This window comes from Leopardus geoffroyi, chromosome A2, assembly GCF_018350155.1.
Source record: "Leopardus geoffroyi isolate Oge1 chromosome A2, O.geoffroyi_Oge1_pat1.0, whole genome shotgun sequence".
Classification (NCBI taxonomy): Eukaryota; Metazoa; Chordata; class Mammalia; order Carnivora; family Felidae; genus Leopardus; species Leopardus geoffroyi.
The window spans coordinates 25,369,555-25,390,496 of record NC_059331.1 but is presented as its reverse complement, the minus strand read 5'-3'; the positions used below and the strand labels follow the sequence as shown (position 1 = coordinate 25,390,496).

The window sequence follows — 20,942 nt, the reverse complement described above, 5'->3', positions numbered from 1 at the left end:
AAACTGCTCTGTCCTGTGCCTTTAAAACAATCATTTTCGTCTCCCTGCAGATCTCAGATTGACCACATCACTGCTCAGACTTTTGAACCTGACTGACTAGAATGACTTTCTTTCGTTAAGCTTTCATGGCTTGAAAAGCAAGATGTACATAGCAATTCCCACCCATCCCCCACAATTCAGATAACTGTGAAGGTAATTAACTTGTGGTTAATTACTATTATGTGTTTGTTATGTTTAGACATAAAACCTAGTTTAGAATCAATAAAATACCATAAGCCTTGACACAGTTATAAAATTCAGAGTTCAAATTCTGTGGAAAAGATGGTGAAAACACCAAGAAGCATGTGAGACACACTCCCATGGCAGGGAAAATAGCCCTCAGGAAACTAAATGCTAAATATTTGTAGATTATGGCATTTAGCTGTTAAGTTATTCTTGTAACTTCATTTTCAATATTAAGGAAGAAAATACTTACTTCTGTACACTTGTTCCAATATTAGTCAGGAATTCTTCCAGCTGTTCACTGAGATTTTCAGAACCCATCTTAAAGAAACTTATCTAAGGCAAGAGGGTGTGCATGTGGGGAGATGAGCAACAGAAACACACACAATACAAAACATACTTAAAATGAATCATACAGTCACCCAGATACAAGGTAAGGTAATGAACAAGGGAGTATTCCCATTTGTGTACTAGTTTACAATGACTTCTACTGGGCTTAGAGCAACTGTAAAAACCAGACTTCAATTTCACCATACATTTTTTTATATATTAATATATGCATATGGTAAACAAAAACTGGAAAACTTTTAAGTCATATGGATAAACCTATGTTTACTACAAAGATAAGTTTTATGCTGAGGAATAATAAGTGCTCATATTTGAAGAAATATCTGAATTTCCTTAAACTCTTAATTTTTAGGGATGTGCCATCTCATATTGACCAAATTTAATCTTCTAGCCTCCTCCCTGATGCACACCTCCTGGGACACTTTGGGGTTTCAATCTATTATTTTTAACTCAGGAGGTATGCAGGGAACATGAGACAAACTCAAACTTGCCCATTCTCTTTCAAATCTACTCTGAAGCAAGGGTGAAAGGAAGTTCCAGCAGAAGTAACTGCAGAATTCATTTAGCTTTCTGTCCCTTGTCCCCAACCTGTGATGGACAAGGACTAAATACAAGGTAAGTAATTTCATTTACCTGAAAAAATGTGAAATTTTCATTTGCAAGGAAAACCATTCTAGCTTCTTTAAAATAGTATTCTGATGACATTTTAAATTACTTTTGAAAATACATACCCAAACAGAATATTGTGACCTTAGTCTGTAATACCCTAATGCTGAACATGAATATCAAACTCAACATCAAGTTTTTAAAACAGTTATAATCCAAAAGACAGTACAGTCAGTATTCACCTGAGCTTGCATGTACCCGAGTAGAGGTTCTAACAATGCTATTTTCTTTTTGTACTGAAGAGTATTTAATGCACAAAAATAATGCATCATGGTCTGGTGTTGTTTTTTTCTGGAGGTGTAGACATCTTCTGTGACTTCATACTTTACCTTCAAATAAAAACATTAAAAATACTATTATATATCTAATTGTGTACTTATGTTTAGTTACCTTTAGTAGTGGCTATAGGAAAGAGCCTACCCAAGGAAACAGGTGTATTACCAGCAATTGTGCATCTTTATTTTCTAAGATACGAGAAATCCTATAAAATATTGGCTAATTTTCCTGTCTTACTAGCAACTACTCCATCTTAAAATGCACATGTAAAGCAAATTCTGCACATAACTAAGTATGATACAATAACTGAACTAAGTGTGGCAGAAAAAGTCTACCACACAGAGGAAAGGCAGACAGTGGTTCGGTATTAGCTTAGCCATCAGTCTTTGATCTTGGTCAGTTCACAGCATACCCCTCTTCTGGTTCTCCCCCTGCTGCTCTTCCTCTCTTGTACTTGTTTTTCTTTACCCACACTTAAAATATGTGTGCTCCTTTAAGTTCTTGCATTCAGACAACAAGCATTTATTGAGCACCTATTATGTAATGTGCATTAGGCTCTTCTCTCTTGCTTTCCTTAGAATGCCTAATCAAGTACCCAATACCAAGTATTGGGATTGTATATCCCAATACACCAATGACTCTCAAATTTGTATCTCTTGCCCTTCACTCTCCTAAGTGTCAGAAGAAGCACATCTCCAGCTAGGCTCTTTATGTGTGTGTGTGTCCACATGTGTGTGTAAATGTGCTGGAAACGTACAAAACTAAATATAGTATCTTCCCCACAAACCTGTTCCTCCGTTTCTTAGCTCTCTTAATTATCCCAAGATCCACCCCATCATCCAAGAATTATAGGACTCTGAGGCACCTGGGTGGCTCAGTTGGTTAAGCAACCGACTTCGGCTCAGGTCATGATCTCGCAGTTTGTGAGTTTGAGCCCTGCATCGGGCTCTGTGCTGACAGCTCAGAGGCTGGAGCCTACTTCAGATTCTGTGTCTCCTCCTCTCTCTACCCCTCCCCTGCTCATGCTCTGTGTCTCTCTGTCTCTCAATAATAAATAAATGTTTTTTAAAAATTTAAAGCAAAAAAAAAAGAATTATAGGACTCATTTTCAATTCCTCCTCCTACCATAAGTCTTGTCAGTTCCACTCACAAAATATTTTCTAGAAGTATTTCTTCCTCTCCACTTTCCATAACAACCTTAGGCTCTGCAAACTATTTTGGTACTTTTCCAATGAGTTCCCACTAGTCCTGTCCCCTTCACATTTCCAGTAGTATTTTTATTCTGTAACACAACTGCATGGTCTTACCCACTTAAAATCCTTTAAGTAGGATTCCTTTAAGGAGGCTGCCCACTTTCTCTAACTCAAATTTCAAAGTCACTGAAATAGCCCCAAACTCCTTCTTTGTCCTCTCTGCCACACCTCCCCAAATACATCCTATGCTCCAGACACACACCATTATCATAATAATTATTGCTAGAATTTAATGAAAACTTGCTACAAGCCAGGTACCCTGCATGCATTACCCCATTTCATCGTCAAAACTACTGAGTGTTTTTGACAAGAGAAAATAAAGGCTTGAAAATGACGTCAGACAAACAAGCAGCAAAGCTGAGATTTGCTCTCATGCAGTCTGACTTAGGCCCAGTGAGTACTCCTAACCTTTACATTCTCTAGACTCTACCATGTGCATCTGCAAAGGCTGTTTTTCTTCCAGGAACGCCCTCTGTCCCCCGTCCCAAACCAGTGACTTTCACTCATCTTCAATCCAAATAGCACCTCCTAAAAGTAAAGCCTTTCACCAAATCACCAAAGTTAACTGAGGCGCTCTGTATGCTCTTGTAGCATTTTAAGACTTCTATTTGTTAAGCACTTAACTCAATGTTAATTCACGGGTTCTCTTCATCCTCGTACTCTGGCACCCAATCCAGCTGTACGCCTTCACATAGGAATATGCCTTCCTTAAGTGCATATTGTCCACTCCCTGAGGATGGGAGTGGAGCCTATTCACACTCTTGCCTCATGGTACCCAACATATAGCAGATGGTCAAAAATTTTTCAAATAAAACAAAATTGGTAAAAGAATGTTTTTAAACCTACCTGGAATAACAACAACAAACCTGGAACAGCCAGAAGCAACATAAAAAATACACCAAAATTCTAACCTAGACCTTTAAACTATTTCGTAATGTAGAATTCAAAATGTATATATTTTATCAATATTTGCACCGTCAAATAATCAGTGAACTAAAATTAGAAACTGAAAGTTCTTTGTACTGAACTTTATGAGACACATTCCCTTTACTGCGTCACAGTAGCTGTTGCACAGTAAATTGTACCCAGTCGTGGATTCCCACAAGCGATCACTGTGTCTCTACCGGCAGCCACAACCAAGGCTGCAGAAACCAACTCTGAGGACCAGAGATCACCTCACTCAAAAACATCTAGTGGAGCCCTACTCAGCAAGACTTGGATCAGGCACTGAGAGAGAAATGATCTTAAGGAGCATCCAGATGAACTTGTTAATAATTTCTTTGTGTTTTACTCACATGCATATCTCCTGAAATAGAGTGAAATATTTCTGGATTTCACTTGTGGAACAAGTATCAAAAACTATATATATTCCGTGTAAATGAGAAGGTCCTCATAACAGAAGTTCATTCAATTATGTATGCAACAATTCAACTGTTTAACCACTGTATCTCAGAAGACACTTCTGAATACATACATAGTCAAATAAAAATAGGACACATGCAATGTTATCAAAACACAAAGCAAAGGGAGCAATGTTATATACTGTGCATCAATTGCATTTTTGGAATAGTTCTGTTTACTTAGAAAATTTTGTCAGCAGAAAAATAGTTTGTTCAAAGAGATAATTATTGTCCAATAATTATCAGAAAGGCTTTGAAACAAATAGAAGAAAAGAATCAAGGGCAATACAGAAAAACATACAAAGTAACTGCTAGCTACTATGTTTAAACAGGAAAAACCAGACCATCTAATGAAACAATTGCTAATTGTGATACTAAAGGAGTAAGTATGTATCACACCTTATCATTTTCTCTTTTTTTTGACAATCGGCTATATCTGTTAATTGCAGCATCATGATCTGGAAAAGAAATAACTATTAACAACAATACAATAGTACCTTACAAAACTTAAAACTTACCTGGCAAAACTTATAACTTACAAAACTTATAAACCAAAAAAACTTTAAATGGTTTTCACATGTGCATCTTTCAACAAAGGTACTAAAGCAAGAATTCTCTACCATATGAGCAATCCACTTAAATGTTCCCATTATGTTTCTACTTATTTAATTGGCAAACTATTTAATTCCAAGTAGACTGTACTCCACTAAGTTTTTAAAAGTATTTTTCAGTATAAAAATGGCAAATGCTCACTAAAGACAACTTTGGAATATACAGGAAAACAAGGAAGGGTAAATATTACGCCAATTCCTCGGGTATTATTAAGACAACAAACTGAAAAATCTGATTTAGTTTCCTTTTAAACTTTTCTTGTAGCACAAATAGTGCAACTTAAATAAGAGCACTGATTTACATAATATTCACTGAAACTTTTAATTAGGTTCATTTTTTTCTACTACATAGAACACAGATTTGTGTTGATAAAGAAATAGATCACTGCGAGAACCAACTGTAAAGTATTCAAAACTTACCATTACTGGCAATCTGAAACACTTCCTTTAATGTCAATATTTCTGGAAAAGTTCAAGAATAGTTTCAATTTAGCATATTTATGAAATTTCTTAAATTTTGTTTAGAAAACAGTAACTGCCATTTAAGCTACAATTAAAATTCCAAATAACATTTCATAATTCAACAAAGTGAAAAAGTTATTCTGTGTTTCAAGTAGCCTATGGAACATTCACTATTATTAATAACAGTTACACCAACAGAAAATCGACTTGCCACAAATTAGTAATATGACACAAAAACAAATTTTAAAATCATTGCAAATTCTAAGATATGCAGATTAGTCTTAGTACCAGCATGCAACATATTCTTTTATTTATTTATGTTTAGAGAGAGAGAGAGAGAGAGAGAGCGCGCGCGCGCAAGAGAAAAAGCACACAAGCAAAGGAGAGGGGCAGGGGGAGAGAATATCTTAAGCAGACTCCACACTCAGCGTGAAGCCCAATGCAGGCCTCCATCCCATGACCCTGGGATCATGACCTGAGCCAAAATCAAGAGCTGGTCACTGAACCAACTGAGCCACCCAAGCACCCCCTTCATTCATTTACTGGTACTGACTCTAATAAGTAAAAATGCTGAATGAGGAACAAAGAATAATTAATAAGGTTATGACATTCAGACTAAGAAAAGAACTTGTTTATATTGACCTTGGAAATAACCATTCTTAAGGATCACCACCATAAATATTAACTCCATCTCTAAAATACATCTGTCTTTATTTCATGCATAATTTAAATAGTTTGCCATCCATTGATACATTAGTTCAGTTTTAATTCTACCTATATTTTCAATAAATAAGTCTATATGACTGTCTGAGACTGTGAATCATGAGAAAACAGAGCCAATTCTGTAAAACTCACATGTTATCACCTACTAATCCTAAGTGGGGAGAAACAAAACCACCATAAACTACTAAGTCATGGGTTGCTAGATGTGCCAGTACCCCTACCTCCCACTACTGCAGCCCATAAACACACCTCCTGTGCCACTGTCACCTCCTTGAGCTCTCAACTTCCTAATCCATTTTCCTCAACATCAAATACACTCTATTCCATCCTTAAAAACTAAAGGAATTGGGTCTACTTCTTAAAGGCCTCCACTGGCTTCTCCTTGCTTATAAACTCAAGTCCAACATCTTTAGCATGGTCTATTTCTAGATCTGTCTCCTGTCATACCCCAACATACCCAACATTGCTGCCATACTGAGTTCTCGTCATCCACAAAACAAGCCATGTATTTCTCCAACCCATACCTTTATGCTTTCTAGTCCCCCTAACAGAACAGTGACTCTCTTCTCCTGGCAAATGCCTCTTCACTGTTCAATGCTGAGGTCCCATTCTTGGCGATGCCTTCCTGACACCCTCCTCTGAGGCCCTGCAGTACCTTGCTCATTCCCTAATTATAAGAGACAGAGTATCATAATTATCTGCTTCACCCATCTCCTTCTCTAGGCTTTCTCAAGGAAAGTGACACTATCCATATCAGTACTTTCCAGTAACTAGTTTAACATCTAGCAGGATCTCCCACAAATAACCAGTGACAAAGTGGTATAAACTATAGTCAGAAATGGTTAAGGTACAGAGTAATATGCACTTTGCAAGTATTAATCTTCTGACAGCTAATGAAAGTAAACATAAACTTGACTTCAGTACCTTTCAAATCTCTTTCTTTAAACTGGGTAATGGGGAACATCATGGCATCAGCAAGCTGCGTTGAAAGTACTGCATGACAAGAGCTAAGCTAGTAAAAGAAAGACAAAAAGGCCAAATAAATAACTATACAGAGACATTTAGCCAGTGTTATGTAAATTAAATAAAATCTAGTAAACAGATGCTGATCCATTTTACATAAGAGAACACTCAAAATTATATGATATACAGTAAAAAAAATCCATTTAAAACTCTTAGGAAAAAATACAGGATAACCTTGGATTTGGCAGTGGTTTCTTAGATATGACACCAAAAGCAAAAGCAACAAAAGAAAATATAAGTTGGACTTCATTGAAATTAAAAATTTTTATGCAAAGGATACTATCAAGAAGATAAAATCACAACCCACAGAAAGGGAGAAAATGGGGCGCCTGGGTGGCTCAGTTGGTTAAGCGTCCGACTTCAGCTCAGGTCACGATCTCACGGTCCGTGAGTTCGAGCCCCGCGTTGGGCTCTGGGCTGATGGCTCAGAGCCTGGAGACTGCTTCCGATTCTGTGTCTCCCTCTCTCTCTGCCCCTCCCCCGTTCATGCTCTGTCTCTCTCTGTCTCAAAAATAAATAAAAACGTTAAAAAAAAAAAAAATTAAAAAAGAAAAAAAAAAAAAGAAAGAAAGGGAGAAAATATTTGCCAATCGTATACCTGATAAAGAACTTGCGTCTAGAATAAGTAAGTCTTAAACTCAGTAACAAAAGATAAACCACCCAATTATAAAAAGGGCAAAGGTCTGAATATCGTAGTGCCACCGCCTTACCCAGGGTTGCCTTCTGCTCTTTCAGGTACCCAAGGTCAACTGCAGTCTTGAAGCAGATGATCCTCCTCCTCCTGACAGTGTCAGAAGGCCACAGTAGCCTAACACTAGATCACAATGCCTACACTATCCACCTCACTTCACCTCATCGTGTAGGCATTTTATCATTTCACATTATAACAAAAAGGGTGCGTACAGCACAGTATTTTGAGAGAGAGAGACACCACATTCACACAAATTTTATTATGTCATAATTCTATTTTATTGTTAATTATTCTCTCATTCTGTGAATCTTACGGCACCTAATTTGTAAATAAATCTTTATCACATTTATGTATATACAGTAAAACATACAGGATTCAATACTATCCAGGGTTTCGGGCATCTGCTGGGGGGCGGGTCTTGGAATGTATCCCCTGTGGATTGGGGGCAGGGGCTACCAGAGACATTTCTTCAAAGATATACAAATGACCAATAAGCATAGAAAAAAGTGCTCAATGTCATTAGCCATCAGAAAAATGCAAATAAAAACTACAACGATATAGCACTTCATACCCGCTTAGATGGTTATAATAAAAATATAAATGAAAAGCGCTGGTGAGGATGTGTAGAAACTGGAACGCTCCACTACTGGTGGGAATGTAAAAGTGCGCAGAAGCGTGGAAAAAAGTCTGGCAGTTCCTCAAAAAGCTAAACATAAAATTACCATATAATCCAGCAACCCCACTCCTAATTATATACCCAAAAGAACTGAAAAAGTGGTGTTCAAAAAACAAAAACCCAAAAAAACAAAAATAAAACTTGTATACAAACGCTCACTGCAGCACTACTTCCAGTAGCCAAAAGGTAGAAAACAACTCAAATGTCCATCAACCATGAAGGAGTAAATAAAATGTGGTATATTCATACAATGGAATTTTATTCACCTAAAAAAGGAATGAAACTCTGATACATGCCGCAACACAGATAAACCTTAAAAACATGATGCCAAGTGAAAGCAGACACAAAACCCCACAAATTATATAGGAAATATCCAAAACAGGCAAATCCATTCAGATAGAAAGTAGATTTGTGGTTGCCAGGAGCTGAAGGGAGAGGGAGTAGGGAATGACTGCTTAATGGGCACAGGGTTTCCTTTGGGATGATGATGAAAATGTTCTGGAACATCAGTGGTGATGGTTACACAACACTGTGAATGCATAATATAACCAGGAGTAAATTTTATGTTATGTATATTTTACCACAATAAAAATACTCCATTTTCTACAAACATTTCTTTATATTGCTCTCCTGTGACAATACTTGGCTACAATGAGTTATTAAAATATTTCAGGGGCGCCCAGGTGGCTCAGTCGGTTGAGCATCCAACTTCAGCTCAGGTCATGATTTCACGGCTCCGGAGTTTGAGCCCTGTGTCGGGCTCTGTGCTGACAGCTCAGACTGTGTCTCCCTCTCTCTCTGCCCCTCCCCTGCTCATGCTTGGTCTCTCTCTCTCTCAAAAATAATAAACATTAAAAATTTTTTAAAATAAAATATTTCAAAAAATTACTTTTTCAGATAGACTAGAAAAGACAGAACTATCTAGTGTTTCACGTGAAAAGATCTTTCATCAATGCACTAGTTGAGAACAGTTATGGACTCCCTAGACAGCTCTCACCACACTTCTTCCACCTAGCAATATTTTGCCATTCAGTTTATTAATCCTTCCATCCCAGACAGCCAATATCAGCCCTTAATTTCTCTAACCAGTCAGCAGAACTAATCATTAAAAAAGTCCCAGAACCCACCTATAGCTCATAATTTAATTCTCTCCCTGCCTACATCAAATAACACAGTGAGGAGAGAGAGAGCACATCTATATGCTTATCCCTTGAAAACAATTTGTTTTAATCAGAAAAAGAAAGTACTATTTTTATGAGGAAGCCACTAAGACAGGAGACAGCCACTGAGATGGAAATAAGGTCCTTCTTTAAATAGTAAACTTTTATTATAGAGATTTGCTCCTATCATAATAATACAAGTTCCCAATAAAAGCTAAACAACTTGAGTAACTTAATTATAAGACCATATATTCAAGCAAGATATAATTATAATAAGCACTTACCTCATCTATAACTTTTGAAAACTGTTGCAAAGTTGAGCTCATAACTTCATCATCACCCCCCAGTGGAAAGCGCTGAAAAGTGAGAAACGCAGATGAGGTAAAGGCCCAGTGCTGTATATCTTTTGTGAATGATGTTATAATTTACATTTTTATTTTTGTTCAAGTTCATTTTTTATTTTGAGAGAAAGAGAGAGAGAGCGGGTAGAGAGACAGAGACTCCCAAGGAGGCTCTGCACCATTAGTGCAGAGCCCGATGTGGGGCTCGAACTCGCAAACCATGAGATAATGACCTGAGCCGAAATCAAGAGTCCCACGCTCAACCAACTGAGCCACCCACACACCCCTATAATTTATATTTTTAAAAACAGCTGACCCAGGGTACCTGATTGGCTATGTTGGTTAAGCCTCCGACTCTTGATTTCAACTCAGGTCATGATCTTGCCAGCATGAGACGGAGCCCCAAATTGGGCTCCATGCTTAGGATTCTCTCTCTCCCTCTATCTGCCCCTTCTCCACTCACACTCTGTCTCAAAATAAATAAACAAACAAACATAAAAAAACACAGCTGACCCTCAAACAACATGGGAGTTAGAAGTGCCAACCCCCACATATAACTTTTAACTCCCCCCAAATTTAACTAACAGCCTACTGCTGACTAGAAGCCTTATCAGTAACATAAACAGTTGATTAACATGTATTCTGTGTATTACATGTACTATGTACTGTATTTCCATAATCTTTTAGAAAAAAGAAAATGTTAAGAAAACCGTAAGAAAAAATATATTTACTGTACTGTATTTACCAAAAAAAATCCATGAATAAGTGGACCTGTGCAGTTCAAATCCATGTTGTTAAAGGGTCAACTGAAACTTCAAAAAACTTCTAAAATTTTGAATAAACTTTAAAAATGTCACTTAATAAAACAGCATAATTCATACAATTAGTAAACATTAATTAAAATGTTTGCTAAGCAACTAATTAACATGTGTATACAGGAAGGCACACCATACAAGGAGTTTAAGATTTGGTGTTTAGTTCCAATTCCTCCAATCACCAACCATAAAATCTTGAGCAAGCCTCAGTTTCTTCATTTGTAAAGAGAGGTCAATTAAATAACTAATATGTAACAATAAGTAATTAAAATCAGATATAAGTGCTATAGTGGAATTTCAACAGCATGCCCAAATTACTTTCTGCAAATTCAAAAAAGCTTAGGATTCTTGGTGAGAAATTCTGTTTATCTATACAGATACTGTATCACTGAATATTTTTTTAATGTTTACTTATTTATTTATTTATTTATTTAGAGAAAGCAAGCAGGGAAGGTGCAGAGAGAGAGGGAGAGGGAGAGAGAGAGAGAAAGAGAGAGAGAGAGAGAGAGAGAGAGAGAGAATCCCAAGCAGACTCTGCACTAAAAGGGAGAGGGAGAGAGGGAGAGGGAGAGAGGGAGAGAGAGAGAGGGAGAGAGAGAGAGGGAGAATCCCAAGCAGACTCTGCACTATAAGTGCAGAGCCTGGTGCGGGGCTCCAACCCACGAACTGTGAGATCATGACCTGGGCTGAAACCAGGAGTAGGACAGTTAACCAGCTGAGCCACCCAGGTGCCCCTCACTGCATATTTTAAATTATGCTTTGAAAATTTTCATATACTATACCTGTTTTTCATATTCTTTTAAAAGTTTTGAAGTCAGGTGTGTTGCTGCACTTAATTCATTCTGTAGGAAAAAAACAGCATTCAAATTAACACAGTATTACTGATCAAGAAAGTTTTAGTTGAAGATACCTAAACCACTTTTACCACTTAACATAAATGCTATATAACATGCTCTATAAACCCCTCATTAAATCACTGGAAAGGGAACTACCATTAGAACATTTTTAAGGGAAACTCAAACCATGAAATAAATGGACACCATCAAGGAATTCAGCAGTGTTCTAGGTGTATGCTTTTTTTTAGCTAATAAAAACTAAGTATTAAATGCTGTTAAAGCTTTCAAGTTAGAAGTAAACTGTATATAATCTTAGCAAAATCTTGAGAGATTCTACATTAATGACTAATTATTCCTCTCTCTAGGTGCTGATACTAGACCAATGCATTTAATAACATACAACCAAAATGTGGTTAGCCTAGTCACATAATACAGCAACACAGCCAGATGAAGGAAATACTTTTTGAAGTTTTTTTTCCGTGATGAACATAATGACAAATATAACATTTCTTTTACATTGTAATTAATCTCTGTGGTCAGGAATCAAATCTTGAAAGACCTATCACAAGGGAAAAAAAAAAAAAAAACTATCACAGCAACTTTTTAGTACATAAAGAAAATGTGAATCCAGAAAGGAGATAAAATGACAAGGAGAAAAAGAAACTTGTGTACTTAATTAATCCCAAAGAAAGTTTAACACAGCACCCAAGTCGCTGTTAAGGCTTATAACTGAGTTACATAAACAGCCTTGAATCTTAAGCCTGCTCGACAAAAAAAAAAAAAAAAATCTACTCATCTCCTTCTTGAATTAATCTCCCAGCACCCAGAGTTATATCTAATTTTTATTATGTTCTTCTCACTAAAGATAAACCACCTTCAAATCCTTTACTCAAAAAGGGGGAAGTGTTTCTTGAGATTAAAAGCATGATTAGGGAAAACACTGGTGACAGTATGGGGCTTTCAGTTAAATCTTAGGCAAAGATCATGATCAGTGAGTTTCAGTAAGAAAGCTCTTACTGTGTTTAGGTAGAAAGAGGAAAATGCTTAAATCTTCACGTCTTCTGTAGTGCTACAAACTATACACTCACTAGTACTTGGAATGTGAGCTCAGTAATACAAAATACTTAAAAGTTCCTTCATGCATTCAGGCACCAGTAAACAAGACAGACTCTATCACTCTGTCCTCATGGGCTTAAAGTCATTTTTTAAAAAAAGCATTGAATCAGCCCTTAGCTTTTTACCTGCGCATCATAAATCCGATGCATAGCTTGGTACAACTGGTTCATATAGTTGGAGATAGCTGTAGCATCTTCTTCAAATACACCCAGTAAAGACCTTGTCTGTATAAAATAAAAGCAGTAAGTTTAGGTCACCATTATTCCATGTATAAATATTTTAAATGTCTTATTTCAGGATAACTTATTTCTTATTATTCAGATAACTTATGATTATTTCTCTTTTTCCATGTTCTCTTGGAGTAGCCAAAACCCTCCCCGTCCTAATTCAAAATAACATAGTACCCAACCCTAACAGAGCCAATTAAAAAAAATTTTTTTTAATGTTTATTTATTTTTGAGAGAGAGAGAGAAAGAGAGAGACAGGATGAGCAGAGGAGGGGCAAAGAGAGAGGGAGACACAGAATCCGAAACAGGCTCCAGGCTCTGAGCTGTCAGCACAGCGCCCGACGTGGGGCTCGAACCCATGGACTGCAAGATCATGACCTGAGCCGAAGTCAAATGCCCAACCAACTGACTGAGACACCCAGGCGCCCCATAACATGGCCAATTAAATACTAACTTATAAAGAGTACAGAATTTGAGAGTTTATTGTTTTCTTCTTCTTTACACTTGTCTATATTGTTAGGCTTCTTTTTTTTTTTTTTTTTAACGCACTAAGAATTTCCCCTTCGTATTAAGGGGAATTTTTTTAAGTGTTAAGACTGTCAATAAGAAGGATAGAGATAAAGAAACTCAGCAAATCAAGGCAAGGTATACTCACCTTTTCATATCCCAAAGGCAGAGAAAGAATGAAAATATTAACAACTATTGCAATAACTGCAGCTTAAAATCTAAAAGATGACCTTGTATTTTCATTCTACAAATAGTTCATTTATGTCTCAGCCTTAGAAAGTGGTTTTTAAAAATCAACTTATTCCTTAGTTTCCTATTTTCAGAAAAGAAAGCTAAGTCAACACAGTTTTGAAAAGGAGGGGCAGGGGGACAAAATCATTATGCCAATATATGAAGTCCATGTCGTCAGTCCTCTACTCCCCCATGCCCCAGATATTTAGATCTGACAGAGAATCTTTTTACTTTTTTAGCTCTGTGCCCCACCCCTATTCCCCACAGTGCTATTTTAAGATGTAAAAAAGAAAGCATTAAGAAATCTTGTTTGACTTAGTGCCATGCCAAAGAAAAATCTGCCATTTCGTTTTTTGTTTCCCCAAAATTATTCTAATTCAAGAAATTACACATTTATGCAAAAACCTGTAGTGGACTTAAATTAAAAATATCTCCTTAGCCCAGTGTTAAAATGGGTTCCCTACTTAAAGCTAGTTATATCTAGCTAGCACCTTATAAAAAGTACATCAATGTGGTACCATTTCACTGAATCTATGATGGCATCCACTGTGAGCTGCACTCTTTTTAAATACTACTACTACAAAACAATGCCAGCAATTAAGCTATGATTTGAGGTATTCTTCTGTCTTGTAATTTTTACTTTATATTTGTGGAAATAGACCTTTAAACATTTTTATATATAATTATATATATCATATATAATTAATTTTATATATAATTAATATAAACATAAAAGCAAAACACAAACAGCATGAATTTAATATAATCCTAACACTTCTTCAGAGTTCAACTCTTTTGAGTCACTTTTTGACAGAAGAATCATCAATATCCATGTTTTCCCATCCAATATTATTCTGTGTCATGGGGACGTGACAAGTATTTCTTACAAGTGCTCACTTTTGCCCCCAGTACTTTCTTCCAAACCACTGATACCGATTCAGCAAACTTTGATGGCAGTACTTGGTTCATTCCAGCAGGAGTCAAAGGAATATTTTCAGACAATAAAGAGGACTGATAATCCTTCAAATTGCCTGAACACTGAGAGGTTGCACTTGACCAGTCATGCCACTAGGAGAAACAACCATGTGTGTACATTTGCAACCAATTACACATAAAACATTATCAACTGTAAGGGGCATTTATCTCAATATCAGACATGTTAAAATGTGGGAAAAGAAAAAAAGGTATGTCTTATAATCTATGAGTATTCCAAGTTATGCCAAAGAAAGAAATGAGTATTCCATATTATGCCAGTTGGGACTGGAGTTTTATCTTCATGGTTCCAGCACTGAAGAGTCACTGGTATTTATCTATACAATTATTTTTAAAGGTTCATATCTGTTCTTAATAACTAGCAAGTTTCATTTTGCTCCTGATTTTCAAAACAATATATAAGTATGGACAAAGCAGCTAGTATAGTATAGCTATAAAGATTTAAAGATTTCCTTTCTCAACAAATAATATGATCATTTGCAGAACAGGAGATTGTTTGGGCAAGATAATTCTAAAGATGTTTCTATCCAAACAGCTGGATTTGAACTTGCAAATTCCTCTCTATTTTAATAGTTACTATAAATCAAAACTAAAAAAAGATAACTGTAATTCAGGATAGCCTTTCATGACTCCAAGGCTCTAACCTTTTTACATAGCAACTGACAAGCCACTTTTGATTAGGATCAAATGATTTAAATAAACACTTATCTAGAGGGGTGCCTGAGCAGCGTAGTCAGTTAAGCGTCTGACTTCCGGCTCAGGTCATGATCTCACAGTTCGTGAGTTCAAGCCCCATGTTGGGCTCTGTGCTAACAGCTCAGAGCCTGGAGCCTGCTTCAGATTCTGTGTCTCCCTCTCTCTCTGCCCCTTTCCCGCTCATTCTGTCTGTCTGTCTCTCTCAAATATGAATAAACCTCAAAAAAATTAAAAACAAAACAAAGAAAACCTTGTCTATACAAAGGAAACAATCAACAAAACTAAAAGGCAGCCTACAGAAAGGGGGAAGATATCGGCAAACAACATATCTGATAAAGGGCTGGTATTCAAAATCCAAAAAGAACTTATCAAACACCCAAAAAACAAATAATCCAGGGGTGCCTGGATAGCTCAGTCAGTTAAGCATTTGACTCTTGATTTCGGCTCAGGTCATGATCTCATGGTTCATAAGTTTGAGTCCCACTTCGGGCTCTGGGCTGACAGTGTGGAGCCTGCTTGGGATCTCTCTCTCCTTCTCTCTCTGTCCTTCCCCTGCTCATGCATGCTCTTTCTCTCAAACATATAATAACATAAAAAAAAAAAAAATCCAGTTAAGAAATAGGCAGAAGACATGCATAGACATTCTTCCAAAGAAGCCAAACATAGCTAACAGACACATGAAAAGATGCTCAACATCACTCAACATCAAGGAAATACAAATCAAAACCATGATGAGATACCACCTCACATCTGTCAGAATGGCTAAAATTAACAACACAGGAAACAACAGGTGTTGATAAGGATGCAGAGAAAGGGGAACCCTCTTACACTGTTGGTGGGAATGCAAACTGGTGCAGCCACTCTGGAGAACAGTTAGAGGTTCCTCAAAAAACTAAAAACAGGGGCGCCTGGGTGGCGCAGTCGGTTAGGCGTCCGACTTCAGCCAGGTCACGATCTCGCGGTCCGTGAGTTCGAGCCCCGCATCAGGCTCTGGGCTGATGGCTCAGAGCCTGGAGCCTGTTTCCGATTCTGTGTCTCCCTCTCTCTCTGCCCCTCCCCCGTTCATGCTCTGTCTCTCTCTGTCCCAAAAATGAATAAACGTTGAAAAAAAAAAAAATTAAAAAAAAAAAAAAAAAAAAACTAAAAACAGAACCACCCTTCCATCCAGCAATTGCACTACTCGACATTTACCCAAAGGATACAAAAATATAGATTCGAAGGGGTACGTGCACCCTGATGTTTATAGCAACATCATCAATAATAGCCAAAGTATGGAGAGAGCCCAAATATCCATCAACTGAAGATGGATAAAGAAGATGTGGTATGTATATATGTATGCATGTGTGTGTGCATGGAATATTACTCAGCCATCAAAAAGAATGAAATCCTGCCATTTGCAGCCATGTGGGTAGAGCTAGAGTGTACTATGCTAAATGAAATAAGAGACAGAGAAATGCCATATGATCTCACTCATATATGGAATTTAAGAAACAAAACAGATGAACATACAGGAGGGGGGAAAGAGAAAAGAGCAGGAAACAAACCATGAGAGTCTCTTAAAGACAGAACAAACTGAGGGTTGATGGAGGGAAGTGGGTGGGGAAAGGGCTAGACAGGTGATGGGTATTAAGGAGGGCACTTGTTATGATGAGTACTGAGTATTGTATATAAGTGATGAATCACTGAATTCTACTCCTAAAGCCAATATTGCACTGTATGTTAACTAGAATTTAAATAAAAATTTGAAAATAAAAAAGAACTTATCTATAGCAGGAGCTTTAAAAGTTTGCATACTCTTTGTTATTCAACTTCTTGGATTCTATCCTGTGTCAGTAGTCCAAATGAGAACAAAAATTCATGTCCCAAAGCATTAACCAAAGTCCTATATATAAAAACAAAACTTGGGAAAAATCTCTAAGTCCAACAACAGGACAACTGTTAAATCAGTTAAGGAAACATGCAGCCTTTAATTTTTTTTATTCAGCATGAAGGATATGTGAACACTTACCCTGTAATGTTAAGTTAAAGCCAAATAAAAATTGTTATGCACGATATAACTTCAAATACATTAAAGTATGTAAGAGAAAGCTAGGAACAAGTAAAACTGTTAATAGGGTTTGCTGCCTTGGAAAAGACAGGTAACTGTTTTCTGTCCCTTTCAGTTTTTCTGAAGCACATAACTATGATTTTCATAATCAGGTACAAAAATAAAAACGTTCACTGTAACACTGAGATGCGGAGACGTTGAGTGACTTGCTCTAAAGCAAGTGAAGTGTCAGTGAAGGACTAAAAACCCTTATACCCTTAGTCCCAGATTTAGGGCTTTCCATCCTACCACAAGTTCTCCCTAAGGACTACTTCCAATATCTTTCCTTTCTAAATCCCATTTGTCCCAACTAATTTTCCCAAGTCAATATTACCTAGTTCAAATTTACCACTTCTAAAAACTGAAAGAATAGCAATGTGGCTATTTCATTAAAAATTACCATAAAACTGATACTGATATGGCGCACCCTTATACAAAAGCAAACAAACAGGAATGCTCAAGTTGTAAACTAATTGTGTGAAAAGTTCAAGAAATTAGATGAGTCAGATTACATCCTCTTCACGAGTCATGGCGAGAGCACTGTGCTACCCATTCCGGGGTTTTGTATAATCTTTATGGGCCATAAAAAGCAGGCAAGGAAAGGTAAGGCAACCTGTTGAGTCTTATATAATAAAAGTAAAATGACAGAGTGCACCTGACCAATACATGCCACAAAATTTTTGCAAAACATCTGAAACAAACATAATTTCTAACTTTATACTACAGAAATCATTAAGAATTTGAAATAGTTATTGGGGCGGTCCAGATAAGCGAAGACGTGGGTTTCTGTCAGTTTAGGCTGGTAAGAATACATTACCAGCAAACAACTGGCTTGTGAAGGTAACTTTCCACATAGGAAAAAAAAAAAAAAAAATCAATTCCACGATCAGAGCCCAACTTCAACTTGGCGATTATTACTGGCACAAAGTCATGGCAGACGTGTCACACAGGCCAGGGGATCTAGCCCCTTCTTCCTGATCTTTTGGGGCTATATTAAACTATGAAGACACATGAAATATGTGCCACTGTTGTTCTGAATGAACACCATTTCAGGAAATTTTCTTCGTTCTGAGGGGTAGACAACCAGCAACATCATCTTAAATCGCTTAAATGATTCCGTGAAAGACAGGCTTAGGGATGATGTTTCTCAACGCAAGTTACAGCGCCTACCAACATGTTTTTAACAGAACTCATTTCATTCTTCGGTATTGAACACGTTTCTCTAGACTGTTTTAAGCTAAAGCAACCACGCTAGCCTTGCCCCCAAACACACGAAACACGGGGCTTTTATTTTGATGAGTTTATTAGGGCCAAGTCTGCACCATTTCGCGCAGCAGTCTTGCAGCCGAGAAGGCGCGGTCCATCACAAGCCGTGCACCGCTCGGGTGACAGCGGCTACCGTCGCGGCCACGACACTGGACACACTCCTCGGGGAGGCTCCCGGGCACGTGACGGGCTTCGCCGATGACTCTCCACGCGGGCAAATCAGCAGCCTGCCAGCATCTCCCGAAGAAAAACTATCCATTTCCTTCCCTAGCTTGCTCAGAAACCCTGTAATAAGTCTACAGGGTTTTTTCTCCTGCATTTCCTCCGAAGAGACCTTCGGGGAGAAAATCCCAGGACTGAGATTTATCGCCTCACGTTACAGCGATAAAAATGCACCTTTCACCAAATACAAGGGAGCCCCGCGCGCGTACGTGACCGCAGGGCCCACGAGCGAAGGCGGCGGAGGCTCGGTCGCCTCCCTCCGACGTCCGGACCCCGCGCGCGGCTCTCGGCCCAGCCGCGCAGGCCCACGCGGGCCTCCGGCTGGCAGCCGGGCCGCGGCAGCTCGGGGCGAGGCCCGCGACGGGCGGGGACACTGGGCGGCGGCGCCCACCTGGTCCGGGGCGGGCACCTGCGGCCGCGGCGGTGCCGGGCCTGGGGTCGGCCCGCCCTGCTCTTTCCCTCGCCGCCCGCCGCCGCCCGCGCCTCACCTGCGGGCTGTCCTCCAGCGTCTCCTCGATGGGCAGCTTGTCGATTCCCGGCATCGTGGCGGAGGGAGGGCGGTGGCAGGAGACACGGCGGCCGCCCACAGCTCCCTGCTCCCGCCCGCCCGCCTGCAGCAGCTGACCCCGACCCGCCCTCTCTCGCAGGCGCGGCCGCCGTCGCCGCCCGCGCAGCTCTCGCCAGGGGCCTAGCGGCCGCGCGGGAAATCCCGCCCCCTCGGCCACCCTGCCCCGCCTCCCTGCGCACCCATTGGCTCGTGGCGACGCCCATCAGCGCGGCGGGGCTGGTCCGGAGCTTCCTCCTCAGCGTTGGGCTCTGCGGTGAGCAGCGGCTTGGGGGGTGGCGCTGCCTGCTCACAGCGGCCATCTACACCGTGCGCGCGCATTTTCATGTAAATTGTAGGGGCCCGTCAACCCCCCCCCCCCCCCACCAACGAAAGTCTCCGGAAACCAGAACATTGAGTGAGGAGGACCACAGTGGTAGTCTGGGGCGATTTTACTTCTCCCCCAACATTTTTCGTCGGAGACCACGGAAGAGACCCTGTTGCGGGGGCCCTTTCTTTAGCTGCATCAAACTATCATCTTCCCAACCCTGCCCGAAGCGTCCAGGCTACCCCCCCACCCCCCACTCTCCCACAAAATGGTGCTGGCTAATTCAAAGATCTGTGAGATCCCTAGTTGTGCCATTAACAGTGCTTTCCAGTAAATTCATGGACAGTAGTAGACTCTCAATTGTTTTTCTGGGCACTTGGATATCAGTATATCCGGTTAAAAACATGTGACTTTGTTGTCAATTCATCAATTCTTCCCTGGCCTTGAAGGGCTATCATGCCTCAACTCAGACTTCCGTATTTCCTTTAAATCACAGATGAAAGCACCTTTTAAAGATCAGGATACACTGGTTAATTATGTCGGTAACTGATTAGCATTTCTTTTGGGTCAAAAAGTTTTGGAAGATTTAAATAGCTTCTTCAGCCTCTAATTTTACAATAAAGTGATATTCTAATTCCAGAACCTGGTCTGGATTAGAGCTGCTTCTTTGTCCAACTTACCCAACCTCACACTGTCTCGTTTCTCTGTAGAGCTATTTAAGAAGCTTTCATCAGTATACAAAGAAAATGGCAAAATCATAAGTGTCCTCTAACACTCTAGCCATTAATCCCACCAATCCATTCCATTCGCATTCAAGAAATATAAAAATGCTGAGTAAAGATTCTTAGTTGCCTGGTTCCACAGATACACTGGAACAAATCCAGACAGAGTAGAACAAATCCAAATACAGGAACAAGAATGGAAGTTACATTTTTTAAATTAAAATGCTAGAGTTTCCCTGATCTCTTGAAGGAAAGATTAAATCTGGTTTTAAAAGTTTTACTGAATTTTTCAAACCCAGATACAGTAGAACAAATACGAGAACGGGAACAGAAGCTGCATAATTTAAACTAAAATGCTAGAGTTTCCCATGATCTCTTGAAGGAAAGATAAAATCTGATTCAAAAAATTTTACCAAGTAGGGACGCCTGGGTGGCTTGGTTGGTTAAGCATCTGACTCAGCTCAGATCATGATCTCAGGGTTGCGAGTTCCAGCCCCAAGT

The 20,942-nt window shown here is 39.0% G+C and overlaps 1 protein-coding gene across 1 annotated transcript in view; it reads right to left on the bottom strand.

Moving 5' to 3' along the window:
- Window positions 1–19,510, bottom strand: part of APPL1 (adaptor protein, phosphotyrosine interacting with PH domain and leucine zipper 1) — a 37,797-nt gene extending 18,287 nt beyond the window's left edge. Inside the window, exons 1-9 of the mRNA XM_045493285.1 lie at window positions 19,336–19,510; window positions 12,745–12,843; window positions 11,450–11,509; window positions 9,796–9,867; window positions 6,886–6,973; window positions 5,197–5,238; window positions 4,565–4,623; window positions 1,419–1,565; window positions 476–558 (exon numbers count right to left, since the gene is read on the bottom strand). Of these exons, the coding sequence (XP_045349241.1) occupies window positions 476–558; window positions 1,419–1,565; window positions 4,565–4,623; window positions 5,197–5,238; window positions 6,886–6,973; window positions 9,796–9,867; window positions 11,450–11,509; window positions 12,745–12,843; window positions 19,336–19,389 (704 nt within the window). The 5' untranslated portion in view covers window positions 19,390–19,510. The remainder of the gene's footprint in view (window positions 1–475; window positions 559–1,418; window positions 1,566–4,564; window positions 4,624–5,196; window positions 5,239–6,885; window positions 6,974–9,795; window positions 9,868–11,449; window positions 11,510–12,744; window positions 12,844–19,335) is intronic.
- Window positions 19,511–20,942: the final 1,432 nt, after the last annotated feature.